Source organism: Nothobranchius furzeri, chromosome 12 (assembly GCF_043380555.1).
Source record: "Nothobranchius furzeri strain GRZ-AD chromosome 12, NfurGRZ-RIMD1, whole genome shotgun sequence".
Classification (NCBI taxonomy): domain Eukaryota; kingdom Metazoa; phylum Chordata; class Actinopteri; order Cyprinodontiformes; family Nothobranchiidae; genus Nothobranchius; species Nothobranchius furzeri.
The window spans coordinates 6,765,686-6,791,427 of NC_091752.1; the positions used below are offsets into that span (position 1 = coordinate 6,765,686).

Below are 25,742 nucleotides of genomic sequence, written 5' to 3' on the forward strand. Positions count from 1 at the left end.
GGACAGAAGCTGGATATTAGGAAATAATATGATCAATTTAAGCATGCACATCGCCATGGAAACACCACCAGGTCTCCGACAGGTTAAGAAGCATCTCCTTCAGTCGGGTGAAGAGCAAAGATCAGAGAAATGTCTAATCGTTGGTTTAAAACAAGCAGAGGAGGAGTTTCCTTTCAGTTTTCCACCAATCTAAATTCCTCCACCCACCATGGGGGTCGGAGGTCGGAATGAGGTTTGCTTTGAGCAGATTGGTTAATGACTTTTGAGACAAACCTGTTAGGAGACACTGCAGGAAGACAAAATAAAGATGGACACTCTCAGGAAACTACAACCTACAGATGCTTCAGCATCAAGCTAGAGGTGAAACGTTAAATGTTGCCACCCGACCGACTTCGAAGGTATCAAACGGTGAAAGAATCCTCAGGGATTCTCCGGATCAGGCGGCCACCGAGCCCGCAGGACGCTCAGCGACGCACGGTGGTCCAGCCGTCATCGTCCGTCTCGTTCTTGGTGCGACGAGGGTTTTCTCTTTCGGTGCGCCAGCCCTTCTCCCCATCGGTCTCACGGTCACGTTCCCGTTCTCTGGGCCGCTCTCTGTCCCGCTCCTCCCGCCTTTCCTCACCGCCGAGGCGCCAGGAGCCTCCTTAGGAGACGAAAAAAAAAAAAAAACATTAAACACAGTGGGTGAATGAGCCAACGGCGACCTCTGCTGCCGACCTGCTAACAACATTCTCCCTCTCCTGATAATAACATTTTACTCTCTTTAACATTGAATGTGTGTGTGTGTGTGTGTGTGTTCTCCATCCCCAGTGAGTCGTGGTGGATGGCTGCTTATACTGAGCCAGGATCCTCTGGAGGTTTCTTCCTGTTAAAAGGGAGTTTTCCTCTCCACAGTCGCTGCATGCTTGCTTAGTATGAGGAAAAAGAAACTTTTTTCTGATTGGCTTATTGAACTGACCTGTACTGGAATGTTTACTGTGTGAAGGTCCTTGAGACGACTCTTGTCGTGATTTGGCGCTTCATAAATAAACTGAATTGAATTGAATATCTAACGCATTCCCAACTCCGCGGGAACGCCAGAGAGAAAATAAAATCTGTTAAATCTGAAACTAAATTAACTAAACTAGCTTTCTGCTGCCTTGTCGTCCAACAGCCCAAACTACCGTTGCTATGGATACAGAAATAACCTCTGTCATCTTTACCTGTTGAAAATACACCTAAATCAAAATTTACTCTCCAAATAATTACCGCTTCATTTAATCCAGGTGATTTCAATAATCTGAATAAACAGAAAACGTCTCCGTTAAAAAACGGTGTGTCCTCCATCGCCGTGGTGATCGGTAATTCAAGTCATCTCAGGGCGCTGTACCAATAAACTGGTCCAAAACCTTCAGATTAAGATCTAATCCCAATCCAACCCGCCTTTAATCGGTCAAAATAACCGATAATCCCGAATTCTGATAGATTCAGCTCTAATACCACATCTCCACTGTGGGCCACGCCCTCTTTACCTTCATCGGTTTCTTTGGGGGGCGGGCGTTGCTCGCGGTCATCACGGCGCTCACGGCGTTCTACGCGGCGATCGTCGCGTTCACGGCGATCGTCGCGTTCACGGCGGTCATCACGTTCACGGCGGTCATCACGTTCACGGTGATCGTCTCGGTCCTCTCTACGAGAATCTCTCCAGCCCCCGTCGTCTGTGCCTCCTCTCCTCCAGGGACCCTCCTCCCTGTAGAAACCCGTCATTAATCAGCCCAGCCGACCCAAACTCTGGATTATTCTGGATTATTGCAACAAACAAATGTACGATGACTCACCTGTTGGGGCGTCGCTCTCTGAAGCGATCGCTTGGCCGTTCTTCTCCCTCGCCTTCATCTCCATCATCGTTACCTCCACCGCGCGGGGGTCCCCAGCTCTCCTCGCGGGCCTTCTCTCGCTCACGCCAGCCACCTGCGGAGGACTCTGCTCATCATCCGGTCCAACAGCACATCCGTTAGGAGCGTACAGATCCGGACTAACCGGGTTTACCCAGGGGCTTCCAGGGTTTGGGGTCGTCCCCACCCCGCCGTGGCCCATCATCCATGAATCTCCTTCCGCCTCGGTCATCATCTCCTCCTCTCCGAGGACCCCAGTCGTCGTCGGCCATGCGCCGGGACATCCGGGACTCATCCGGACCTCTGCGTGGACCTCGCTCATCATCAAAGCGCCTCGAGCCGCGGTCGTCGTCCAGGTTACGCCTCGTGCTGCGGTCATCGTCTCCGCCCTTCCTCGGGCCGCGCTCGTCGTCGAACCCTCTGTGAACGTCTCTATCGTTGTCCATGGCTCTGCGAGGACGGCGGCCATCTTCGCCGACACGACGCGAACCTCGTTCCTCATCAAAACTTCGGCGAGGCCCTCGGTCGTCTCCGTCCCTGCGAGGAGCATCGGCTCTCCTCGAGGAACCCTCCTCTTTGTCCTCGTCTCGGCCTTCCTGTCTCCACTCCCTGGAGAGGACACAGCAGCGTTTCAAGCAGTCGCTCAAACGGCAGGACGGAGTAACGCAGGACCTTTATGTCCTCACCTGTCGGGGACGGGGCGACGCCATTCTGACTCCCCTCCTTCCGTGCGTCTCCTCCATCCTCCGGTGTCCTTCTCTCCCCGGTCCTGTGAATGACATCACCACAACCGCTCAATCTCAGAACTAAAACTTGGGAATTTTTTACATTTTTATCCAATCCCGTCGGTTTTACCTTGGACTTGTCCTCCTGGAGGCCGATTCTCTCCTCCTCACGGCGGCGCTCACGCTCCTCGATCTCCTGCTGCCGAAGACGCTGTTTGTTTTCCTGTTCCTCCAGCTTTCGGAGACGCTCCTGGTACACCCGCTCCTCCTCTTCCCGCCGCTCCTGCTCCAGGCGTTCCCGCTCTTCCCGCTCTAAACACGGCGCATGGAAACGCGTACGTTCACATGATGATCAGTCGGGGAGAAGTTCCTGCATCGGAGGAACCACTGACCTTTCTTCAGCTGCTCCTCGTGGATGCGCTGAGCCTCCTCCTCTTTCTGGCGGTAGTAGGCGTTGCGCCTGTCCTCCTTGCGCTGTCTCTTCCTGTCCTCCAGGCGCTTCTTCCTCTCCTCCACCAGACGTTCCTGAAACGCGATCAACTTCTCCTACGAAGCAAAAACAGGGATTCAGGCCCGCTGCCGTCATCAGCGCTGGATGAGGGACGGACTGGACGTCCCACCTCGTAGATGAAGCTGCGGGCTGCAGTTATTTTGGACAGGAAGCTGTCTTTGTCCTCCACCATCCTGGACATGCGCTTCTTATGCTCCAGGGCCTTCTCCCGCTCGACCTTCAGGTTTCCGATCTACAGAAGAAAAGACGTGACTCAGATGTTTGACTCAGACTTAGCTCCACACGTCCATCTGCTCTCCTCACACACCCGCTCCTCCTCCTGGAGCTCCCACAGCTCCATGTCTTTGATGCGCTGCTCCTCATAAGCTTTCTTGATCAGAGGGATCTCCTCCAGGCGTTTGGCTCTTTCAAAGTAGTCGATCTGCAGGAGAAACAACCACCGGAGTCATCCCTGGTTTCTTTAGCGAGGTGATCCTTAAGGATCTGGAGTTGGTGAAGCACTAACCCCCAAATTCCACTACCTCCGCCCTCGCCTTCTGCAGTCGCTCGCTTCCGAACTCAATTTTTACTGGTACCCGCTCTACAACGGCTCCGCTCCGGTGCGGAGACCTGAGGTGCGCAAACAGGCATGCGCGGGATTTTCGAGATCTTGCGATACAGTCCGAGCAATAAACGCGGAAGTTAGATCCAAACACCCGTTGTGTGGGAGAAGCATAGACATGAACTGTTTAATCTGCCCATCACTTGTGTTGAGAGATCAGCAGTGTTTGGATCAACAAAGTGTGTCTACTTTGATAGTAGAAACTGTATTTATGGCTTATTTTTGTGCATTTAAACTTCAACCACCATTGATAGTTGTTAAAAGTTGTTAAACATGTGCATATGAAACAAAAAACGCCTTTTGTTTATCGATTTATTGTGAAAAACGGAAGTTGTGCTTGCTCCTTTTCCTGTTGGGCCGTTGTGGTTTCTGTCCATCGACTGCGGAGGTGCTCCGGCGTCCGGCAAAAATAGAATCAATCCTATTTTTGCCGGATGGCGGAACGACTCACTGCGCCGCACGGCCGCAGTAGTGGAACAGCTCTGATTGACTACAACGGGACCGTTTTTGCTGCGGAGTTCGTGCCGGAGCGGAGATAGTGGAATTTTGGGGTTACTGTTAAATATTTATAAACACCTTTTTATCTTTATGTCAACATCAGGAATCCTAACGGGTTCATAGGGTATAAACACATCTCAGCTAAACCAAACACTAACTAGTAGTTGACCACTAGTCAACAGGAGTTCAGGGGTCAGGAAAAGACCTCTGACCTAAACCAGACGATATCTATTAACCTTCTTCTCCTGGTTCTTCAGACGCTCCTGAAGTTCTCTCTTCTCCTTCTCCAGCTGCTCCACCTGTTTAGCCATGATGAAGTCAGCATCCAGTTCCTGCATGTCCTGTTCAGATATAACAAATAAAGTTAGTCTGGCTTTGAAAATGCAGTTTGGTTTGTTTTCACCTGAACGGAACGTAAGATTTTACATCGATGTCGATATCTTTGAAGGCTTTGGCGCCAAGCTCTGTTTTCTTGATCTGCTCCAGGCGTTCGCGTGCCGTCTTCCTCTTGATCTCCACGTGCTCCTGCATGATCCGCTCCTTCTCCCGTTCTTTGGCCTCCAGGCGCAGTCGCTCCTCCTCGGCTTTGCGAACCTTCTGCATCTCAGCCTCCCTCAGCTCTAGCTCCTCCTTCTCGCGCTGGATGTTTAAGCTCTCCAGGCGCTCTTTTCGCTCTTCGATGGTCTGCCGGCGAGCCAGGATGCGCTGGTGATCCTTCCGGGCGTTTTTCAGATACGCAGCGATAGCTTGCTGATTCTGCTCGTCCCGTTCTTGCTGAAAAATGACAAAAAATCACAAATAAAGATGAAAACTGCTAAATAATACACAAGAATCCCAGCTTTACAGGGTTGTCAAACCCTTTGTGTTTCATATGTGAACGGACCAGAATGGACGTGGGTTTGATGATCTGGATGGCTTTAGCCAAAGACGCAGACATGGCCGTCAGCTGATTCCTGATCTGCTCCGACGGCATGTTCTGCAGGAACGGGCCCACTGGAGAATCCTCTTTGGTGGAGTAGTTCAGGTCCGAGCCGAAGCTCAGAGTGCGAGACGAGTGGTCGATTCGAACCTACAGAGCAAACAACACTGAAGCCATCCCTGCCTGTTGCTATGGTAGCACCCGAGTCAGACTCAGACATTTAAAATATCTCGTTAGATTTGATCCCACCTGGAGGTCACAGTGCCGCGCGGCGTCCACGATGGAGCGCTCCAGCTGGAAGGCGTCCACAAACGGCACTAGGGAGGCCAAACGGCTGAACTCGATGCTCTGGTAGATCTGAGCCACCTGAAATAAATAATAATAATACAAGAACACGAATGACAACCACCACCCAGTTATTGGCAGGTCTTATTGAAGAAGAGTTTCTACCTGCTGCAGCAGCCGGAGGATGGTGTTGCTCTGCAGGTGAGGGACGTACTGCTGCAGATCAGACTCCTTCTCAGCCTGATCTCTCACCCAGTTCAGCACCTGATGGGAGACGACGTCATGAGATGCAGCAACAGTTCACTAGCAGTGCTACGTGCTGCCATTGCAGCTTCATGACTGCAATGATCACCTTGGTGACTCTTCCGCTCAACTTCAGAGGATGAAAGTCGACCTCCAGCCAGTTGTAGAGCTCCTTCACTTCAGGCACCACGTACTGCAGCAGGTTAAATCTCACCTGAAACATTCACACGGGAACAATAAATAAACTTTGTCTTTAAAGATTCAACACATATCCAAGTTTGATTGTTTCAGATTTTTGTGACAAGCATGAAAAGTTAAACTGAAGCACCTATTAAACCTCAGAGGAACTAAATATATGCTCCAAGCTTCAGATTCCTCACCATGTCATTGATGAGGCTCTGGCGCGTCGGAGGGGACTGAAGCCCGAGGAGCGTGGCCAGCCGGCGGTGTTTCTCCACAATGATGCCGTCCATGTCCAGCAGCCGGGCGATGTCCGTACGCTCAGGGGTGATGGGGATACACAGAGTAGCCAGGAGGACTCTGGTGGACATCCTGAAGGTCAAAGACAGAGGTTATATCCCTGTTTTGATTTTGCAGGGTTAAAGTTAGAGAACAGGATACCGCTGCATCTCATCGTGGGTCAGATTCTTGCGCATATCCCTGGACAGGTGATAGAGGCGGTGCAGGGTGCAGGCGTGAAAAAGAGCGTTTCCAGACTTCCAGAAGACAGTAGACACTTTATTGTAGTAGTTGGCCATGAGCTGAGGTTTTGGAGGCTTCTTGGAGAGGGCAAACAGGCCGTGGATATCCTCAACAGCCTTAAAAGCTTCCTGGTGACACCAAAACAAAGTGCCAGGAATCAACATCGGCTAATTGTTTTTAAACTTCAGAAGGATCCACCTACTAATGCAGGTGACATTACTGGTCGTTAATGATCAGTGCAACAGTTTTATTATTAATAAACCAACAGAATTAGATCCAGTTAAAAAAAATGAGCATCCGAGCCGACCTGCCAGAGCTCCATGCTTATGGCGCTGTCCAGCTGCACCAGACGCGTCTCCAGGTGCATGGACTGGCTCTCGGGGTTGTTCAGATTGATGGCGGTGCTCTGGTTGTGGTGTCGCTGGATCTGACCCAGATGCATGCGGAGGTTGTCACACAGCTTACGGAACTCTGCTTTGCGGGTGTACTGGAGGCAGAATTTAAAAGCTGCAGAAGAAGACGACGACAAATGTTAACTCTGCATGGTTTTCGCTCAGCTGCAGCCAATCCTGTCGAACCCGCTTTAACCTGAAAACTAAACTAAACAGGGCCAATAAACATAAGGGCCACACATAATAAAGCTCTCTAGTCAAAATGTACGTTTGGTGTCAGACATATTTTACAGTAACCTGCTCTCTGGTGTTCAGGTAGAAAATGCACCAGTTTAACCTGATAATTCTCACAGCCTTTCACCTCTGACAATAACTCTCAGGGATTCCCTTACATAGGCGTAGCCGTGGCGGTCCGCCGCGGCTGAAATCCCACCTCCACGCCTACAAGATCCCAAGTTTTTTTTTTGCGCTGTTTCCCGAACAAGCAGCGGGAACTACTATGTTGTCGCTGGTGATCACAGCCGGCGGCAGCAAGGAGCAGGCAGGGCAAGGTGAAGTTACAGCATAAGTTACGGAGTTTAAAATTAGAAAGGTAGCAGTGAACTTAATGCTTTGTGGTTTACATGTTTCAACAGCATTAAGATAAACGAGTGTTGACGATCTTGACAGGGTTTCCTCCAGTGCTTATTAGGCCAGGTTCTCCTCCCCCCACCAGGCTAAGCATCACTTATTTATGTAAAATTTATTTATTTTTTCATGTCTGACTTTAACCGCATCTAATACTGTATTACGGCGTGAGCACAACAGCGACAACTTAATATCGATGTTTGAGCAGCCTGAGAGGTCGGGTGTTTCATCTGAACCCTTAAAACCTCCAGCAGGCTACGCTGCACTATTGACGTGTTAGCGCCGCGCGCTAACAACTTAGCGACGTGACATGTCTCGGAGAAAGCGTAAAAACACTTTGGATGCTTCTTCTGAAGCGGGAAAATAACACCTCTTCTTAGGCAGAGCACGACGTCGCCTCGACTGAGCTTGATAACATTGACCCAGCACAGCCACTGGGTCGTTGGAGCTGCCCCGTCGACTGCCTGATGGAAAACCAGCGGGTTTCATCAGACTCGTAAAGTTTCTTGTTTTTGCTGGGGACCCCCTGTATTTTACCGCTCCCTCCTGCAGTTTTCCCCTATTAACATTTAAAATGATTCTGTAAATTTGTGTATCAATAGAAACAATCTCTGCCTCTGCCAGCTGCAGTAAATGTAGTCTCCAAATAATAAATAAGAGGTGCATTCATCTGTGTATCTCCTTTGATCCGCATGAGTGATGTTTTCAGCACCAGAACAGAGAAGCAAAGAAAGATTCCTGAGTTTGTTAGTAATTTTATTTATTAGGTGCATCTAACCTGTTCTATTTTTCTCTGAAATGAGATCAAATCAGTGCTTCTATGGGTTGTCTCCAATCTGCACTGGAAAATTTTACTTTATTTAGAGACGTGTCATAATTTCTCCCCAAGCCCCCCCCTGGCCGGCCCCACCGCCACAGCTGGAAAAATTCCTAGGGGAAACACTGAACTCTCATAATAAATGAGACTGAGTGGGCATCTTCTTTCCTTTTGGATGGCAGACCTGCCAATCTTGTCAAAATTTTTTTGAGTACCACTTGTGCGGCGTTTTTTTCGCGGACTTTTGCAACTCCGTTGCTTTTCACGCTGTAATCTCCCCATTCACTAGATGGAAAATTACACACACACACACACACACACACACACACACACACACACACACACAGCTGCCTCTGGCTCTTTAGTCGCAGATTTATTATTTTTTTTTCACTCAGATTTCGGCTTGAAAGTTCAACAGTGAAAGTAACGTTACGCGTTCACATTCACCAAAAGACGGCCGGTCCGACCCGCTGACACACACACACACACAGTTTACCTTACCAGAACAGCAGCGAGTGGCGAACCGGAGGGAGAGAGGAGCAGCGGGCAGGACGAAGCAGGGAGGAGGGGGGGCGGGGGTGTTACGCTATAGGCTAGGCAGTTAGCTCTGTTTTTTCTCTGCTTCTCTACGATGATTGGCTTAAACTTCTTCACCACGCAGCTGAGTCGTGTTGTCAGACATGAGTACCACATGTGCATATTTGCCACAGAACTCAACTCGCGTATCCGCAGCTTTTTGCGTAGTTTAGAGGGGTGAGTCGTACCAGCGTAAATAGATGCCAAATTGCGTACTGGCTACGCAAAATGTGTACAGGTTGGCAGGTCTGGGATTGCTTTTCCCTCCACACACACGTGTCCAGTTACCTTGCTGAGCGATGTCGTGGTACAGACGCTCCACTTTGGAGTTGTTCCTCAGCAGATCCAGGCACTGGCGGTAAGACTCCCACAGGAATTTCACCCACGGCGTGAGCAGCAGGCGATCAGTACGATCCTGAGTGTCCTCCCCACTGACGGCACTCAGAAGGACACTATCATCACAGAATTAAAATATATATTTACTGTGATCAATAGCGATGGACAATATATCAGCATCGCTATTGGCCCTAAAATTTCATATGGGTGCATCACAAATACAGCTTTTCTACTGGAGTTATTAGAAAAATCGTTTTAAAAGAAGCCAGCCGTTTCACCTTTCTGGTGTCTGGATGTTGTCCAAGTCCTCGATGTCCAAAACCATCTGCTGGGACTCTTCCTTGGCCGTCTCAGTCTTTTCTTCTGCCAGCTTTAGGTACGCCCTGACTACATCCTCCAAAGACTTGATGTTCACCTGACGGAAAAGAGGACACATAATCAGGAATATTCCGGTGTAAACAACAAGCTGTGAACAAACACGACATTTATTCTTCTTACACACCTGCTGACAGATGTTTTTGTACTGGTAGAGGCCCTCTTTGGCCAGGTGGCTCTTGCGCAGATCCACGCAGAGCTCCAAATACTTGAGCATGATGGGTTCGTGGATCTTCTGCCATGTTCGATGTTTCTTACTCTTGATGACATCGTACAAAACATCCAAGGCTGGCTGCTTTTTGCCCACCTCCAGAAACTCTGTGTTAACACATTTCAGGGAGGAACTTGTCAGAGCACAGAAAGCCCACTCCAACGCTTAACTAGACCTAACGTAGCTGCCATGATTAACATGTGTGCGCCATGATTAGCACTTGAAAACCCAGACAGCCTCAGTTTAATGTCATTATGGTTGTAGGGCTGATTTATTAGCATCAATCAGTAGCACAAATGTGGCCTTGCTAGTTAGCTACACAGGCTGTAAGCGGAACGCAGCGACTCGGTATCCCCGCTTTAACCGGTGTTGTGTCGAAAGAGGCACCTCTTTGGCAAAAGGCGCACTTGCCTTCGGACTAGTCAAAGCGCGACGGGTGACGGTTTTTCCAAATTATCTAAACGATTTGTGCATTAATGAATGACAACTTAGGTTAAATTAATCAGTCGGAAGATGTAAAGAATATGGAGCTTTTCCAAGTTTCACGCTTTGGAAAAACAGTAAAATTGTAACTACATTTGTAAAAGACATAATTAATGTAGAGAACGTAAAATACACAGGGCAGATTGTTGGTTACGAGTTTCACGCGCATGTTGCAATGTTAACAACTTTCTATGCGCTTTCCGTGCTTGGAAAAGCGCTGGGTGCCATTTTCAGCACAACACCTACTAACGGCCAAGTAGCCGCTAACGTCAAGCTACCAGGCTAAAGCTAGCTAGCATGAATCCATCTCATCTGTCACACGAAGCCGGGGATCTACTCACCGTTCGCTCGTTTCAGAGCATTCTCTGGCCGCTGAAAATACGCCGGCATGTTGTTGCAGCTCTACTGAAACTCAAAATTGAGTGACTTGATTACAATTTCGACGAATTTCACCAGTTCATCCGAACCACGCAGTCACAGCAACGACGCTAGCCGAGAAAGGAAGAACCTCGTGAACGTCCAGGCTAGGGTTGCCAGATGCGACCTCCTTACAGCAGGACACCATGATGAAGAAAAGTAAAAATTAAACATTAACATGTGTGTTAATAGCTAAAGGCGTACACTGTGTATAATACACACTTTGATTAATTTTTTTTTGTTTACAAACATTTCAAAAGCAAAATTTCAAACGAATGTTATAAGTTATACATTTTAACTATAGCACGTTATTCATAAACTCCCACATCTAGACAATACATTTATTTAAATTAAAGACATAAATTTATTATACTATAGTGTCATTTTGGTATATCAAAACAAAAACAAATAATTAATAGAGCTTTTCAATTAAACACGTTCAAAACGGAGGGTTTTTAAGCCAACCTGGCATCCCATGTGAGTTGGAGCGGGGATGCTCCTTTTGGTGATGCGTTCAATAACATCAAAATAAAACTTAAATCGGTGTTATAACGGTGCATCATAGGAAAACACAAGCTGTATTCTGTTCAGATTATCTTAGTTATGAATTTTTGTTTGAATATAATAGCTCAATGTTGATCGCGTCACTGTTAAATATTTAACAAATTATTGCCAGTATCTTTTACTTGGAGATTTAACATAATTCCAATTACCACGAACGCACCGTCACAGTACCATTGTAATTGGCAGAGAATCGAAGCTCCGCCTTCACATTCGTTGATCCCGGAAATGAGAATACGTTCCACACAGACACGAAAGTCTGTTGCACAGCAGCTTAATTTTTACCCAAAACAATCATCCAGATTTAATTGGTCAGTTTTTTGGAATCAATGCAGCTTCTATTTTAGCATTGGACGAGCTCCTAATGTACTTCTGACAGATTTTTCTGAGCAGAGAGGACGATAGTTGGTGTTTTCTCTCCAGCTAACTTCTATATGGAACATGACAGCAACGACTGGGACGCAGTTTATGTTGAGCATCGGGTTATTCGGTAAGTCCGAGCTGTCAGATCGGATGTGGATGATGTTTGTGAAACTTGTTTCAGCGAAGGTTGACTTGGAGGAGAATCACATGACATCAGTGTGGCAGACGGAAGAGGTTTCGTCATTCCCATCATCGTGTGAACACGCAGAGGGAGAGGAGCTTCTCTGAAGGATAAAGAACGAGGAACATTGTAAACATGACATGAGCACAAGAAAATTAGATTACAACCGAGTTCTGCATCAAATGCAGGTGTGTTCGTTTTGACCAGCAGGGGGCGCTGGTGGACACAGACTTTACAGTCACTGGGATGGTTTGCCAACATTAAAGGAACAGTTCAGATATTTTTAAGCTTTAATATGTAGAAAGGTTATGAGTGGCTAATATCTCACCTGTTGGATTTACTTTTAGGTGTAACACGCCTGGAAACATCACAATATTTCTGTCAGAGTAGGAAATATTCTGTGGTTTAAAGAATTGTGACGACATAAATGGCTCTATTATCACTCCCTCCCATCTTTTGATCCTTCCCCACCTCTCCCCTCCCTCTCTTCTTACCTTAATTCCTCCTCCTCCTCCCCATCTTTTTGACAGATGAAGAAGCCAGATCTCTCTCTCTCTGTTTATCAGTCGCCCTCTTTCCCTCAGGCAGGGGGTTGAGCAGCTCTGCAGCTCTTGAACTTTGACCCTGGATCTGTCCCTGATGGTTGCAAACATTACCATCTGACATGCTCAGGTTGATCTTGATGTTCTGTTTCCTCCACCAGAGAAAGATGTGAATAAAGACGTGCTGTGGGTGTGGTGCTACCCGTCTGTGAGCCCGGAGCTCAGGCAGGTGCTGCTCAGCAAAAGCTGCCTGACTCAGGATGGCTGTGATTTTCACACGTTTGTGTTCGGTCAGTTCAGACGCAGCTGGTACTACATCACCACGGTGGAGGTGCAGGAGCCCACGGCTCTCACCAAGGTATGGAGGGAGGAGCACGTAGCTTCTCTATACCGGGAACATAAAATATCTACTTCTTCTCCCCACAGGTCACAGACTTTTCAGTAGCTTTAACAGCAAAAGACTTCAACCCTGAGAAGTACGCCGCTCTTAATAAAGTTCTCTGCAGGTGAAGATGTTTTTCGTGACCACGATCTGTGCTTAGCGGTCTAAATGAAACGTCTGGTCAGCGTTTACCTGCTGTTCTCCAGGATGTACCTGAAACATGGCAGCCCAGTGAAGATGATGGAGGCCTACATCACCGTCCTCACCAACGGCATCTGTCAGAGCGACGAAAACGGCTCCTTCCTCATCAAGGACTACGACGTCCAAAAGGCCTACCTGGCAGGTTCAGTTAAAGGTGAGACCTCGCACCTTCCACCAGTTACTGTTAGAGCCCCACTGGTACCAGTTTAAATACCTGATGTGCTCAGAAGCAGTTGTTGTTGTCGTTTCTGTCAGTTCTTTACCTCCCATCAGACCTTCTGCACGCGCACACACACACACACACACACACACACACACACACACACAGACACACACACACACACACACACACACACTGCAGTTCCACTCTCATCCACCAGGGGCTGGCTCCAGAAAGGAGACCGTTCCCATTGACTCCCATGTTAAAAAAATACCAACTTCACAGCAGAATAAACATATTTACAGTTTGGTTTAAAATCATTTTAGGTTTAATAGATCTAGTTTATCATCATGATAACTCTGAGGGGGGTGAATCTCTTTGTAACTCATCTGTTTAGATGTGATTAAAGCTTGAAATTATGAATAATTAGGGGCGTGTCCTTTAGATTGACAGGTAGTAGATGAGCTGTCAGTGGCAGCAACTCGCCCTTCTCTGCTCCAGGGTAGGCCTCAGCCGCAGCCTCGCGTTACAAGTGTTACAGCCTAGAAGGTAGCAGAGTCGCTCAAATGTTATTTCCTGGCTAAAGACACACCCGCCCCTGTTAGCTTCAGTTAGCTTGTAGCTACATTGGCTCTGAGCTTAACTCATTCGCTGCCAGCGTTTCTCGCCGCTTTTGCTGTTTTTTAAGAGTCACAGAACGTTGCGCACTAGGATGATGTCAACGACAAAACAACCAAAACAAAGCGGAGACTCACCTCTTACATCAGGAAGAATCCGCGCGTTTGGAGCGTTATCCGTTCTTTCATAATCCGTTGTTGAATTGTGATCGGCAGAAGCTTTTCCGGTTCGCGCCTCACTTTTTATTACAGCAGCGGCCCAAAACGATCTCCTAACACATGGATGTTCTGCTTCCTGATCACGTGACGTGTGACGTACGCGGATGAAGATCGGCTTCAGAGCTGAGGTGCGGGGGCTCGTCCGACGACCACACAGTAAAAAAATGCAAATGGCGACTTTAGTCGTCCTTGGCAGTGAATGAGTTAATGGGTGTCAGTCATCAGCCCCCATGCTCACGGCCCCGCTCTCAGCTCCATTTTTGTATTTCCTGAGATGAGACGCGTGACGTGGCTAAGATGGCGGTGGGGGGAACCGCCCACTGGGCTTCAGTTCAGCGCTTTCGTACGAGTGACGGTGCGGAGGGTTCGTCCGCTACACACACAGTCACCACACGAGACCGATAACGATTCACCAAACTACAGATGTGCAGTTACCATGGTGACCCTAATGAGGCAGTGGCAGCAGCTTCAACATTTCTGTTGTTTGTACATTAAACGTTCGGTCGTAGTTTACATAATCATAAAATGATCTCTAATCTACTTTTGGGATTGTAGAATGAATTTTAGGCAGAAATTAGAGTTTAGCTCCAGAATTTTACCAGAATTAAAAAAAAAACAATATTACTTGATTCTAAAAATCAAAAGAAAGCCGACAGAAAGCTGTAATGCGCCGTTCTCCCGCTCTGGTTTCAGACGTGGTGTCTCAGTTTGGCGTGGAGACCATCATCTTGTACACCGCCCTGATGCTGAAGAAGAGGATGGTGGTCTTTCATCCTCGAATCGAAGCCTTGTTGGAGTTTACGAGGTGAATCCTGGACTTTAACCCCCGCTCGAGGCGAGGAGCGTCTGGTTCTTAACTCTTCCTCTTCTCTCTGAGCAGAGCTCTTCCTGCTCTGACATGGCACAGGAAAGACTGGTCCATCCTGCACCCGTACGTCCACCTGACCCACGCCGAGCTGGAGGATTTGAAGAAATGCCCTGGTGAGGCGGCCAGCTGCTTTAGCTAATTAACAGGAAACATTTGCTAACTGTGATCTGCTGCCATCTGTGCTGTCCTTTAATGGTGGCTGAATGAATTATTTATCAGCCGACGTGCTTACCTTCTTCTCCGCAGGGTACGTAGCGGGATTCGTAGATGCAGAAGTGAGCAACAGATTGGACTTGTTTGATGTGTTTGTGAACCTCCCAGACAGAGTCATCACCGTGTCCCAGAGTGCCAAAGGTACGGTAGGCTCCACGAGAACGCAACGGGCTTGAATCTTCTCAGATTGATTCCTGGCATTCCCTCACAGAGGCCATGGCCATGGGGAAGCTGCACAAGGACATCGCTCAGGTCATCGTCCAGTCTGCGGAGGATCCCGACAAGTCGGATGGTCAGGTCATCAAGGTGGGAGCTCCTCTAATGCCTCACTCGGCACAGAAGCCCTCCTAAATCGAATAAAAACAAACAAACTCTCGTTCGCAGGACATTTCCGTCAAGACTAAAGAAGTCCTGAACAACCTGGCTGCTCTGGCCGAAGAGTGCGACGACTCCAGGATCACCCTGGAAGCCCTGAAGCGGCATCACTTCCCTCCGGCCACCGAGAACTTCCTGTTTCATCTGGCAGCTGTGGAGCAGCTCTTATGGATTTGAACGGGTTCTCAGACTCTGCGGCTTATAAGCTCAAATCTGAGTGTTGCTCTAACGTTGGGAGGCTTGTGTAGAGGAATGTTTGTTTTTATTTTCGTAAACATTCCTAGAAGAGACTAACGCCTCCAGCACCTGCTGGTTCACTGGCTTCTGCAACACCAGCCCCGTGCAGCTGCCCCCTTCTCGATTTCTCTGGCAGGTTTTCTCAATTTAAACAAAAAGGTGAAATAAGAAGCTTTAAACTGTAGCAGGAGCTTCATTAATGCAGTCCCTATTGCTGCAAAACCACGTCGTTACTCTCCTTTACTCCTCTGGAGAGGAGAGGAGGAAGAGGAAGGACCGGTGAAAAACAAAACGAGGAGCAGGTTTGTGGATCCAGACCCAGATTGGATCACGACAATCCTCACCTTTAGGAATGCTGGTGAAGGTTCTCAGTCATCCAGGTCATGGTAAACCAAAAGGTTCAAATGAAGACAGCTGGACTTCTTTAGTTTCTTGAAGACGCCTCGCTTCTCATCCAAGGAGCTTTGTTGGTTCTAACTGGAGTCTAGCTTATCAGCTGCACAGCTTCAGCTGATAAGCTAGACTCTCCCATAAAGCTCCTCAGATGAGAAGCGAGACATCTTCAAGAAACTAAAGAAGTCCAGCTGTCTTCATTTGAACCTTTAGGAATGAAACCAAAACATCTTACAAGTTCATCAGAGACTCCAAAGGTTCCTCTAGAGGAGAATCAGAGGTTTGATAGAAAGTAGTTCGCATTAAAGGTGTGGTTCACCGAAAAAACATTTTAATGATTATTTCTGATTCTAACGGGTCACTCTGAGTGTTTCATGCAGGCTGAACATGAAAATAGTCTCCTACACCTATCTCCTGCAGTAGCTTCTGAAAGAAAACAGACGGTGAAACTCTAGGATTAGAAAATCCTGACAGATCTACGTCACACTGTCACTAACATTCATGGACTCACCCATCTAGACTCAACAGGGAAGGCTGTTGCTGATTTAGCGTCCAGGAAACAGCAGAGAACATCTCAGCTAGTAGAAGCTAACTGTTAGCATTAGCAACTCCACCACACAGCAGAAGTCCTCCAGGCTTGTGTTATTTGTGGAGGTAAAACATCAACGTTGCAGAGCAAACAAAGTTGTGTTGCTGTTAGCCAATCAGAGTAGAGATGTTCACAAATCAGGAAGTAAGATCCCAAATCCTGTCGTCTGAAGCTCAACTCAGATCTGGCTCACTTCTAGTTCCTGAAACAGGCATGTCTGAGCTTTTTAGCCCTCGAGTACGACCTAAAAGACATCCATCGCTACTGGAGACCACGGCAAACGTGTCGGTCAAATGAGTGAACCACACCTTTAATGAAGCTCTCACCACAGTTTAAGTATTATACACACTTTTTTGGTCTGAATTGAGAAAAATCCTCCAATAAGATTTTAAAAAGATCTTCAAGTAGAAAAAAAAACCTCTTTGGGAAACATTTAATCTCTGAATGGCCTCATCTTAGAGAAATAGAGACAGGTTCTTACTGAATACAAAGTGTCAGAATGGTTAGTTTATGAAAATACTATTTAATAATTCAGGCAGATTTATGACACAATCGACCATGTGATGCTGCACACGTTTAGAAATAACATTTTCTGTTATTTGAGCTCCACACTCACCTTGCTGATCTGAGCTAATCTCGGTTTTTCATACCTGAGGTTGTTCATTGAGTGAGCTATAACAGGTAGGATAATATTCCACATACTTTTAACAGAAACGCCGCACATTTCAGCCATTTACAAGCACGCTAGTTGTAAATCTTCATTTCCTTACCTGTTAACAGCTTCTTGAACACCTCAGTTTGGAGATAAACAGCACATGTGCTACAGGACTGATGGGCTAACAGCTAGTTGGAGCTCAGATGCCAAAAAGTGTCAAATTTATTCATTTTTTACTCCTGAACTCCTAGTTGTGATTCTTCTAAATATCTGAGAATCAGGTCTTAGCTGCACTCTGACTAGCCATTAGCTTATCTGTCCTTAAGGACATGAGCTCTATTTCTCTGAACAGAGGCTGTTCAGGAAGCTCTACTAAAAATTAAAGAGGAATGTTACAGAAACATTCCTCACAAACAGTCAGCACGTCGTCCTATTCCGTTAGATGTTGAATGAATTTAATAGTTTTGCTTTTAAAGTTCAGAAATGTTTTCTGTTGATCTTGTTTTTTAGATTTAACACCTTTGCCGAGTCCTGCTTTTCTTTTGAGGATTAATGTCCAACATTTTGGTAAATTCCTGTTTTAAACGACCTTTTAAATAAAACTGATTTTAGTATTGATCGAGGTTGGATGTGAATCCGCAACAGAAAGTAGATCCTTAATGTTACTTTCAGTTCTATATAAACACAGACACAGTAGATATACGGGTGCTTCTATCTTCTAGAGTTTATTACCAATAAAAAATAAATACAGAATCCATCAGATATGAACTCAAGCGAGTTTGTCGTCTCCTCACAGTCCTCTGTGGTAGTACAACTCCCCTCCAACCGCTTCAGCTTGCAGCTCATCCTCCACCTTCTCCCTGTTTATCTGTGAAGAAGATCAGAGTCAGCCGAGTTCCTCCTGAGGAGAACCTTAAAGGTTACGGAGCCTCACCGTTCCCAGCTGAGGAAACAAACTGAAGGAGACGGGAATCATCAGGCAGAAGACCAGAGCGATGCTGGCGTAGAAGCACGGAGTGACCAGCAGGGGGTTCCTCTGGAAAAGTCTCGTTCTGCAACACCACAAACATTCTGTTCCACCTGATGTGGGTTTTATCTCGCATCCATCGCGGATCAAACAGGACTCACCTTCGTAGAAGCAAAATCAGCGGGATGGGGACAGCAGCGGTTGTTCCCAACAGAACCGCTCTGGACAGCGCCGTATCCCACACGGCCTAAACAGGAATTCAACACATAAATCCATAAAAATAAGACCGTCACCTAATTATTGCTATTTTACCTTTTTTCCTGCCGCTTTAGAGACACCGATGGCGTTCCCGTTGGAATCAAACACTCTGATCCCCGTTCTGGACTCCTCACTTCTGACGGTCAAAACGCTGAAGAAGGCTAAAGTAGCTGGAAGGAATTAGATTTATTTATAGAGTGATATCCTGATATCTGCGTGAGAATGAGAACATTCATGAGAAAAATGTCCACCTGCTTTTAGGTCTCAGGTTTTATGTTTTTAAAAGGCAGAGGAAAAAGCTTGCGGCTTTAATCGCCTCTGAACCCTCGTGCAATCACTGAGCACGTCCCGTTCTTAATGGCTGGATCCTAACCCCCCCACCCCCACCCCGCCCGGCCCAGAGCAGCCGAACAGGAAGTGAAGCGGACGGAATGCTTCATTTTGTTTGCAGATTGAACTAAAATAGTTGTTTTACTTGTTCTCTTTAGAGTCTGTTTATGTTCTTGTTGGAAACGTTTCTGTGACGGACCTGTTGTCTGTGAGCGCAGCAAAGCCGTCCGTCTTAACGTGTGCACCCACATGCGTGCTATCAAAAGAAGGACATTAGGGGAGGTGGTTTGGTTCTGGATGTTTTGACCTGAAATGCAACCATTCCTGGTGGAGCTGTGTGTGTGTGTGTGTGTGTGTGTGTGTGTGTGTGTGTGTGTTGTAAACTAGTGTTGTACCATTTACTTCAACCCTCAGATTCTGTAAGTCTAACGCCGGGGACACACTGGCCGCGGAAGCGCTGCGAAGCGCCGCGAAAATGGGACCGCCTTCATTCGGCGCCCTTGTTAAGCTATTCTATAGACCACATGGGCCGCCGAAGCGCCGCGAATCGCCTCGCGCCGGCCCGCGCCATGCAGCGATCATTTCGGCGTTGGCTCTATTTTTTTCGCGAGCCGCGGGTGAATCGCGTCAATTCTGGCAGGAAGTCAAACGTAGACATAAGAGGCAGGCCGGTAAAGTTAACAAAATAAAGCATTTCAAAATAAAATTCCGCAATAGTCAAATGTGTTCGTAAACAGACACTGCAGAAAAACCACACGAACACGCACACACATACACACACATCGAACTTGTGTGCGTGTGTGACCACGTGAAGGGGTGTGTGGTTTTGGGTGTCTTTTCACCGGAGCAAACAGGACAGAGAGGCAGAAAGTCTGAGGCAAGCAGTTAAGATGGATGACTTTAAATGAATTATGGAAGTTGAGAAACACAAGGAGCTGTACGACCCCCGAAAAACGTACGACCCCCGAAAAACCTGGTTATTTACGTACCCATTTAGGAAGAAACTGCTAGGATACAGCTGCAGAATTGGAGCGGGTTCCAAGAGATTCAACTGGCAGAAACAACTCATACCATAGGTTCACACACAGACACACACACACACACACGCACACGCGTACAAACACTCAAACGTAGAGGAAAAGAGCTGACAAAAGGCAGAGAGGAAATGGAGGACACCAGGTGTTTAAAAGAGAAACTACAGCTGAGCCAAGGCGCGCCTCGACTGGGGTGCGTCTGATCTGAACTGAGGAGCGGCGATCAGCGGCCGAATTTCGTGAGCGATTCGCTTCTCGGCGCTTCCGCGGCGCTTCCGCCTTTAGAAACAAAATGGGTCCTCACCGGAGAGCGGGATAGGGAGTATGGACTTGACGTAGGTCTGAAGGAGGGAACTTTTTATATTCAATCTGTTGATTAAAATCTGAGGAAGAACCTGAGACGGGAGGAGAAAATCTAAATTTAAAAACGTTTCTTGAAGTTTTAATCATCACTGTGATCAGATTTCACACACCCCTGCAACTGTGGTGTAGGAGACCGCTCCAATGACGGGCAGAAGCTGCAGCAGAGACGATTTTCCTTCCTGGAGACAAAACCAGGCAATCAGAAAGTCTGGGACTGGATTAGATACGGGATGAGTTCCAGCATCCTACCTGCTCTCCTGAGGAGTTTCTGTTGGTGTGGGTGAACATAGCATTGTAACTCTGGAGCAAAAACTAAATACACACAATTAATAAATAAAATTATGAACGTGGATGTCAGAGGGTTAGGGTCCCAGTTGGATACATACCTGCCAGAACAGAGCAGGTCTGACTCCGTTGTGGTGGATGAGGCTGCCAAGCACCTGCAGCAAAGGTTCACGTCTCATTTAGGAGTTAATAGCACAATAATTAATAATCCATGGAAGTAATAAACACCCACCGGAAATACTGATGCTGGGAAAACCGCTGGAAAGGAAGAGAGAAAGTCAGAATTTTATATTTAAAATGTGTTCATGATCTAAAAGATGCAGGAAATGTGCTGGAACCGGACTGCAGTGCCAGGTATGTCAGCTACATATTCTCAGTCACATCAGAGCGGTCCGCTAGTCTGCAGTTACAAATCTGGTGTTCTGGCCACAGGGGCGGGGTCTGAGTGACATTTCATTAACCTTTTAAAGGATCATTTTAGCACATAAGAAATGTATTTAAAAATATGAAACAGTTGCATACTGTGGTTTTAAAGGTGCATTATGTAAGAATGGCATCCTGTGGTCAAATCTGAGTACTGCAGCCCAATTTTAAAACACAAGTGACTCCCTCCTCGTGTTCTGAACGTTTCATGGCGGTTACCAGTTACAGACCAGCACCAGAAGATTCTAGATTAGCACAGACGAGTCAAACACAGCAAGTTCATATGTGGATAAATACTTTTCACTAGTATATTTAATTCTTGGTAACTGAAAAAGTAGCTTGAGATTCACCGTTAGCATTGTTAGCTCAACGCTAACCTTTAGCCTTCTTTACCCCATATTAGAGTAAAACTGGACATGAGCGGAATGGGAGCTTTATTCTTATTTTTTATTACTAATTATCTATTAAGATATCAATTTTTTAAAAGTAAGAAATATATAAACCATACAAACATTAGCACTAATAACAAATGCATTTGACTAATAATATTGTCTCTCTGTGGGTTTTTGGTGTGTGGGTTATATTTATTTGTTCAGATCTGGGAAACTGTTGGAACAAAGATTTCAATTCCAGACCTGTATAATTATAAGAAATCAGTCCTGGATTACATCTCAATCTATGTGTGTATGAAACCAAGCTGAAATGCCAAGGGAAAAGGTCATGTGTGTGTGTGTGGGTGAGTGATTTGGCTGGAGACTCCTGATCTCCTGATGGATGTGCCTTCACTGCTCTGCCTTGGCTAGATAATGAACATTGTAGCTTTAACCTCTAAAGATACAGAGGAGACCCATAGTCTGTGAAATGTTTATGGTTGGCTTAAACAGACCTCTGGGTTGGAGAAGAAAAAGGAGGGGGACGAACCTCCCCCTGCTGACTGACAGTGTTGGGCAAGTTACGTCAAAACTGTAATGCATTATTTATTACTTGTTACCCTCATTTTAAAGTAATTCATTACATTACAATTTTACTGATTTTAAAATGTAAGGCATTACACTACTTTTGCATTACTTTAAGTTACTTTCACCAAAACAGCTTCAGTATGAATCTGGTCATGTGACGCTCAGTGAGCTCATGACATATATGTGGAAGGTGATGTGGTGTCTGAGCTAGGATTGCTGTTAAAAACAGTCAGATATAATAACAGTGCTTTAAAATGATTGTTTATTAAATAAAAGCAACAACAATCTGTACTCTCAGCACGCTGCCATCTTATATTAACTGAGCAGGGAGTGAGGTGGTGGGGGCTCCAAGCCTATATTTGCCTTGGTCCCCAAATGCCTTGATACGGCCCTGGATGTGGGACTGACTTCTGGGGTGATCTGATTCCATCACATGTATAAATATTAAATGTTTATATATTATTGCTTTTCACTGGTAAATATGTGTATTGGGGATAAATCTACCTACTTTTTTATTTATTTTTTTATTTTATTTGAATTATGTCCTGCCCTTTCTCTCTAACCTTCCTGCATGCTGCATGTTTTCTCCGTCTTCCAGAAAAAACTGTTTCTTAGAATTCCTACTTTCTATCAGCCAAAGGGATCTTCACATGCGCAGCGCTCCAGCAGTAATGAGTTGAAATCACCGGGGCACAGATTATGAACTCAGCTGAGGCAAAGCACGTCAGAAAAGCACAAAATACCAGAGAATATGCGCTGATATGAACGATCGCAAGTGAATTATTTTGTTTTAGTGGAGCGATTTTGTGAATGTTGCAGCGGCCGCGTGCAGGACGCAGCTGGAGTAGTTGAGCCGTTAACGCGGCGTCCTCTCTGCCCGCAAAGCTGAGTCCATAAATGACGTCATATATGCAGATACTGGATCTTTCTTCGGGTTTCCCGCAATTTGAATTTTTAAGGAACACATCTTGATTCTGGGTTTAAAAATGCATTGTAATTACCGCTTTACTGACAATTGTACCGAGTAAATATTACCATTTTCTTTCCCTGTAATGCCTTACATTACCACATTACAGCACAAAGCAATGCATTACAGTAATTAATTACTTTTGTACCGCATTACTCCCAACACTGCTGACTGATGACTACAAGGAAGAGATGAGGTAATCCCTGAAGAGCACCAACATGAGTCGGCGAGAGACGTTGGGAGGAGTTACAAGTGGACCGGACAGTATGCTTCATGAAGCGGGAAGAAGTTACCATGGAGACGAACAGGAGACAAGGAGGGGGAAGCTGAGAGATAAAAAGGGGGTCGGAGAGGAACCGGGGCGAGAGTTCAGGACGAGTTCTGTTGAGCTCAGTGTATTGTAATTTTTTTTACCCGCTGCCTCGGGGTGATTCTGTCTGGATTAACCTTTTTTCATCCTCTTTGGTGCCGGGTAACCGGAAAAGGTGAGGTGCTGGTTACTTTTTATCCCACTCCAAGAGGTTTAGACGAGTCATTTTAAAGTCTTTAACCTGAGCATACATAAGCCACAGGTGACTGAAGGTGTGTTTGGGTTTGAACTGGGTCTTCCTTTGAGCTGCAAGCAGTTTGTGTTGCCAGAATCAAAGTCTAGGTTAGTGGTGATTGCTAATTAGCTCCTACAGTGTGCAGGCAGTTTAAAGAGCGGCTGAATATCACGCCCACGCACAACTAGAAATACAAGTCAACCCTGAGACGTAACATCTGTTAAAGGGTTAGGCTAGCTTGGGAAGATGGCTTGTAACAGAAACAAATCTGAAATTTCATTAATCTAATTTTATTTTAATTCTCAAATAATTGAATTCTTAATATATTTTTCTTTAAAGAGCAAGTCACCCCCTACCAGAGTATTACTCCGCTCCCACTTCCTCTTTGGAAAATGCAACAAATTGCACACAGCTTTCATTTAGAGTGAATGATTCTTGAAAGAGATTGTTTTTTAGCTGCTTAACTAAAAGCTAATTATTCTAACTTTAGAGAGTTTCCACTTCCTTTGCATTTAGTAATGCATAAGATGTATCAAAGACGCATCAATCCATCCTTCTGCAGACTTGGAACAGGAAGCAATCCCATAATGCATTGTACTATAAACCGTTAAACCCCAAACGGCTGAAGGGAAAGCTCTTAACCAGTGTTTTTCATAAGGAATACAAATATTAAAAGAGCAAGTCACCATTTTCCTGTTTGGAAAATGCAACAAATGCTGTTGCCTGGCAGACCGAGAGGGCGAAGCCGCTAACAAATACACACACACACACAGGTTCACAACGACATTGTGACATCATTTGGTATCAGCTAACGTTCTGGGGTACCTCTTAGCCAATAGCAATGGCAGATTTAAATTCAAATGCAGTGCAGAGTTTTTACCTGACAACGGCACAACACTGACAATTTTAGGCAGAAATTTTAAATTTCTACTAAAATGCACTAAAGTGCAAAACTACTGACTACATGTGTCTGCAGCACGATTAGACACACATTTATATAGTTTATCAGAAAAAAAAGTTGATTTGGGGGTGACTTGCTCTTTAAATCACAGTGACTGCTTTGATTTTCAGAGTAATATCGGAGTTCCTATAGGTTTGGTACAGACAGGTGGTACAATTAAAAACAGTTTCTTTTATTATAAGAAACGTTTGTATCAGATTATTTAATAAGTTGCTGCACTACCAGCTAATTCATAGACTAAAAGGTCTAGGAGTATCGTAATGATACCTGGAGGGCGAAAATGAAGTGGAAGAAGAGCACCAGAGTCAGCATGAACAGAAGACTGTAAACACAAAAGAAATCCATTTTAAATTCCATCAGTCACAAACACACAAGTCTGTAAGTAATGTGCAGAAATGACAGAATAAACAAGCACCAAGGAGGTGCTGCGGCTACATGAATCTGATGCATGTTTATTAAAAATGATTTGTTTTGGTTTTATTTGTTGTTTCTGTTGAAACTTACAAGTAAAAGAGTCACTGCAGACTCATCCTGTAGAAAGAAACACCACAAAGGGTCATGAAAGATTTGTGATGCTGAACAAATTTAGTAAATAAACTAAAATTCCTTACTTTTTCTTTTACATTTACATTCTGCTCCAGGAGAGCACCATGAGCCTTCTGTATTTCAGCCTGAAGAAAAGACAGTTAAAAGTGAACATCCCAGAACAGCTGATCACTACTGTGGCTGTACCTACATCAGAAAAAAGCAGCAGGGTAGGATCCAGCAGGTGGTTAAACCATAATCCAAATCGCTGGAAGAAGGACTGAAATAAGAGCAAATGCGTTCAGTCACCGTAACAAAACCATCAATTCTGTCCGAAAGCGTCAGTTACCTGTCCCTCCGACTTCCAGAGCAGCAGAGTAGGATCCATCACAACAAATACGTCTAACGAGTTAAAATAAAACTAAACGCGTGTATGTTCAAAAGGCATGCTTTTCGAGGTCAAATTTGACTTGGAAATAACTTCCGCTTTTGATCACGTGACCAGCTCCACGAGCTGCAGTCAGGGATGTCGGAAACTCTAAATATTTGCTTAATTTTTTAACCTCACAATTTCTTGCAAATATATTCGATTTAATTTTAAGTCATGAATACGTCTGTCTAATATTTTTCTTTGTTTTATATTAAGATAGTTCAACTAGAGATAAAATCGTTATTTATCACGTGTGTTTGTTAAGTAATCAAATAAAACAGCATCACAATCAGTACAGAAAATAACAAAATAACGATAAAAATTATTTAATTCTAAAGTCTAATAAATATGAAAATTGGTGCATATTTTGAAATAAAATATTTTCAAGAAGCTTTTAGCTTTTGTTTAGTTTATTTTTTTTTTCAGTTTGGCCCGAGGCGAACCTGAAGGCAACATGATACGTTTTCATTTTTAATAATTGAAAATGTTTTTATTTTACTTTTTTGACATTGCGTCTATAGGCGTAACAGAATATTGTACTGGTTAA

The 25,742-nt window shown here is 45.5% G+C and overlaps 3 protein-coding genes across 5 annotated transcripts; 1 reads left to right on the plus strand and 2 right to left on the minus strand.

Moving 5' to 3' along the window:
• Positions 1-231: 231 nt before the first annotated feature.
• Positions 232-10,698, minus strand: eif3s10 (eukaryotic translation initiation factor 3, subunit 10 (theta)). Of its 2 annotated transcripts, none has more exons than XM_015944128.3 (22): positions 10,517-10,698; positions 9,609-9,799; positions 9,385-9,521; positions 9,059-9,222; positions 6,666-6,865; positions 6,278-6,486; positions 6,037-6,208; positions 5,766-5,870; positions 5,579-5,677; positions 5,378-5,494; positions 5,093-5,278; positions 4,636-4,983; positions 4,446-4,550; positions 3,418-3,531; positions 3,220-3,342; positions 2,992-3,145; positions 2,730-2,911; positions 2,561-2,643; positions 2,029-2,483; positions 1,818-1,950; positions 1,512-1,729; positions 232-643 (listed from the first exon to the last, which is right to left on the minus strand). In XM_015944128.3, exons 1-22 carry the CDS (start codon positions 10,563-10,565, stop codon positions 465-467), a joined length of 3,723 nt encoding a protein of 1,240 aa, XP_015799614.1. In that variant the 5' UTR covers positions 10,566-10,698; the 3' UTR covers positions 232-464. The 2 variants fall into 2 exon arrangements, with proteins under 2 accessions (XP_015799614.1, XP_015799613.1); XM_015944127.3 differs by having other exon boundaries at positions 2,020-2,483.
• A 735-nt stretch (positions 10,699-11,433) lies between these two features.
• Positions 11,434-15,667, plus strand: dennd10 (DENN domain containing 10). Its single transcript, XM_015944129.3, has 9 exons — positions 11,434-11,643; positions 12,401-12,597; positions 12,666-12,745; positions 12,828-12,976; positions 14,512-14,623; positions 14,699-14,799; positions 14,933-15,040; positions 15,111-15,205; positions 15,284-15,667. The coding sequence occupies exons 1-9, from the start codon at positions 11,595-11,597 to the stop codon at positions 15,449-15,451; spliced, it is 1,059 nt and encodes a 352-aa protein (XP_015799615.3). The 5' UTR covers positions 11,434-11,594; the 3' UTR covers positions 15,452-15,667.
• A 2,181-nt stretch (positions 15,668-17,848) lies between these two features.
• On the minus strand, positions 17,849-25,272 carry sfxn4 (sideroflexin 4). 2 transcript variants are annotated; one of them, XM_070542186.1, is made up of 14 exons: positions 25,115-25,272; positions 24,977-25,045; positions 24,852-24,911; positions 24,745-24,771; positions 24,508-24,562; positions 20,618-20,643; positions 20,487-20,540; positions 20,350-20,412; positions 20,211-20,279; positions 20,042-20,132; positions 18,428-18,543; positions 18,277-18,362; positions 18,083-18,200; positions 17,849-18,016 (listed from the first exon to the last, which is right to left on the minus strand). In XM_070542186.1, the coding sequence occupies exons 1-14, from the start codon at positions 25,151-25,153 to the stop codon at positions 17,939-17,941; spliced, it is 951 nt and encodes a 316-aa protein (XP_070398287.1). In that variant the 5' UTR covers positions 25,154-25,272; the 3' UTR covers positions 17,849-17,938. The 2 variants fall into 2 exon arrangements, with proteins under 2 accessions (XP_070398287.1, XP_070398288.1); XM_070542187.1 differs by lacking the exon at positions 20,042-20,132 and having other exon boundaries at positions 20,350-20,368.
• Positions 25,273-25,742: the final 470 nt, after the last annotated feature.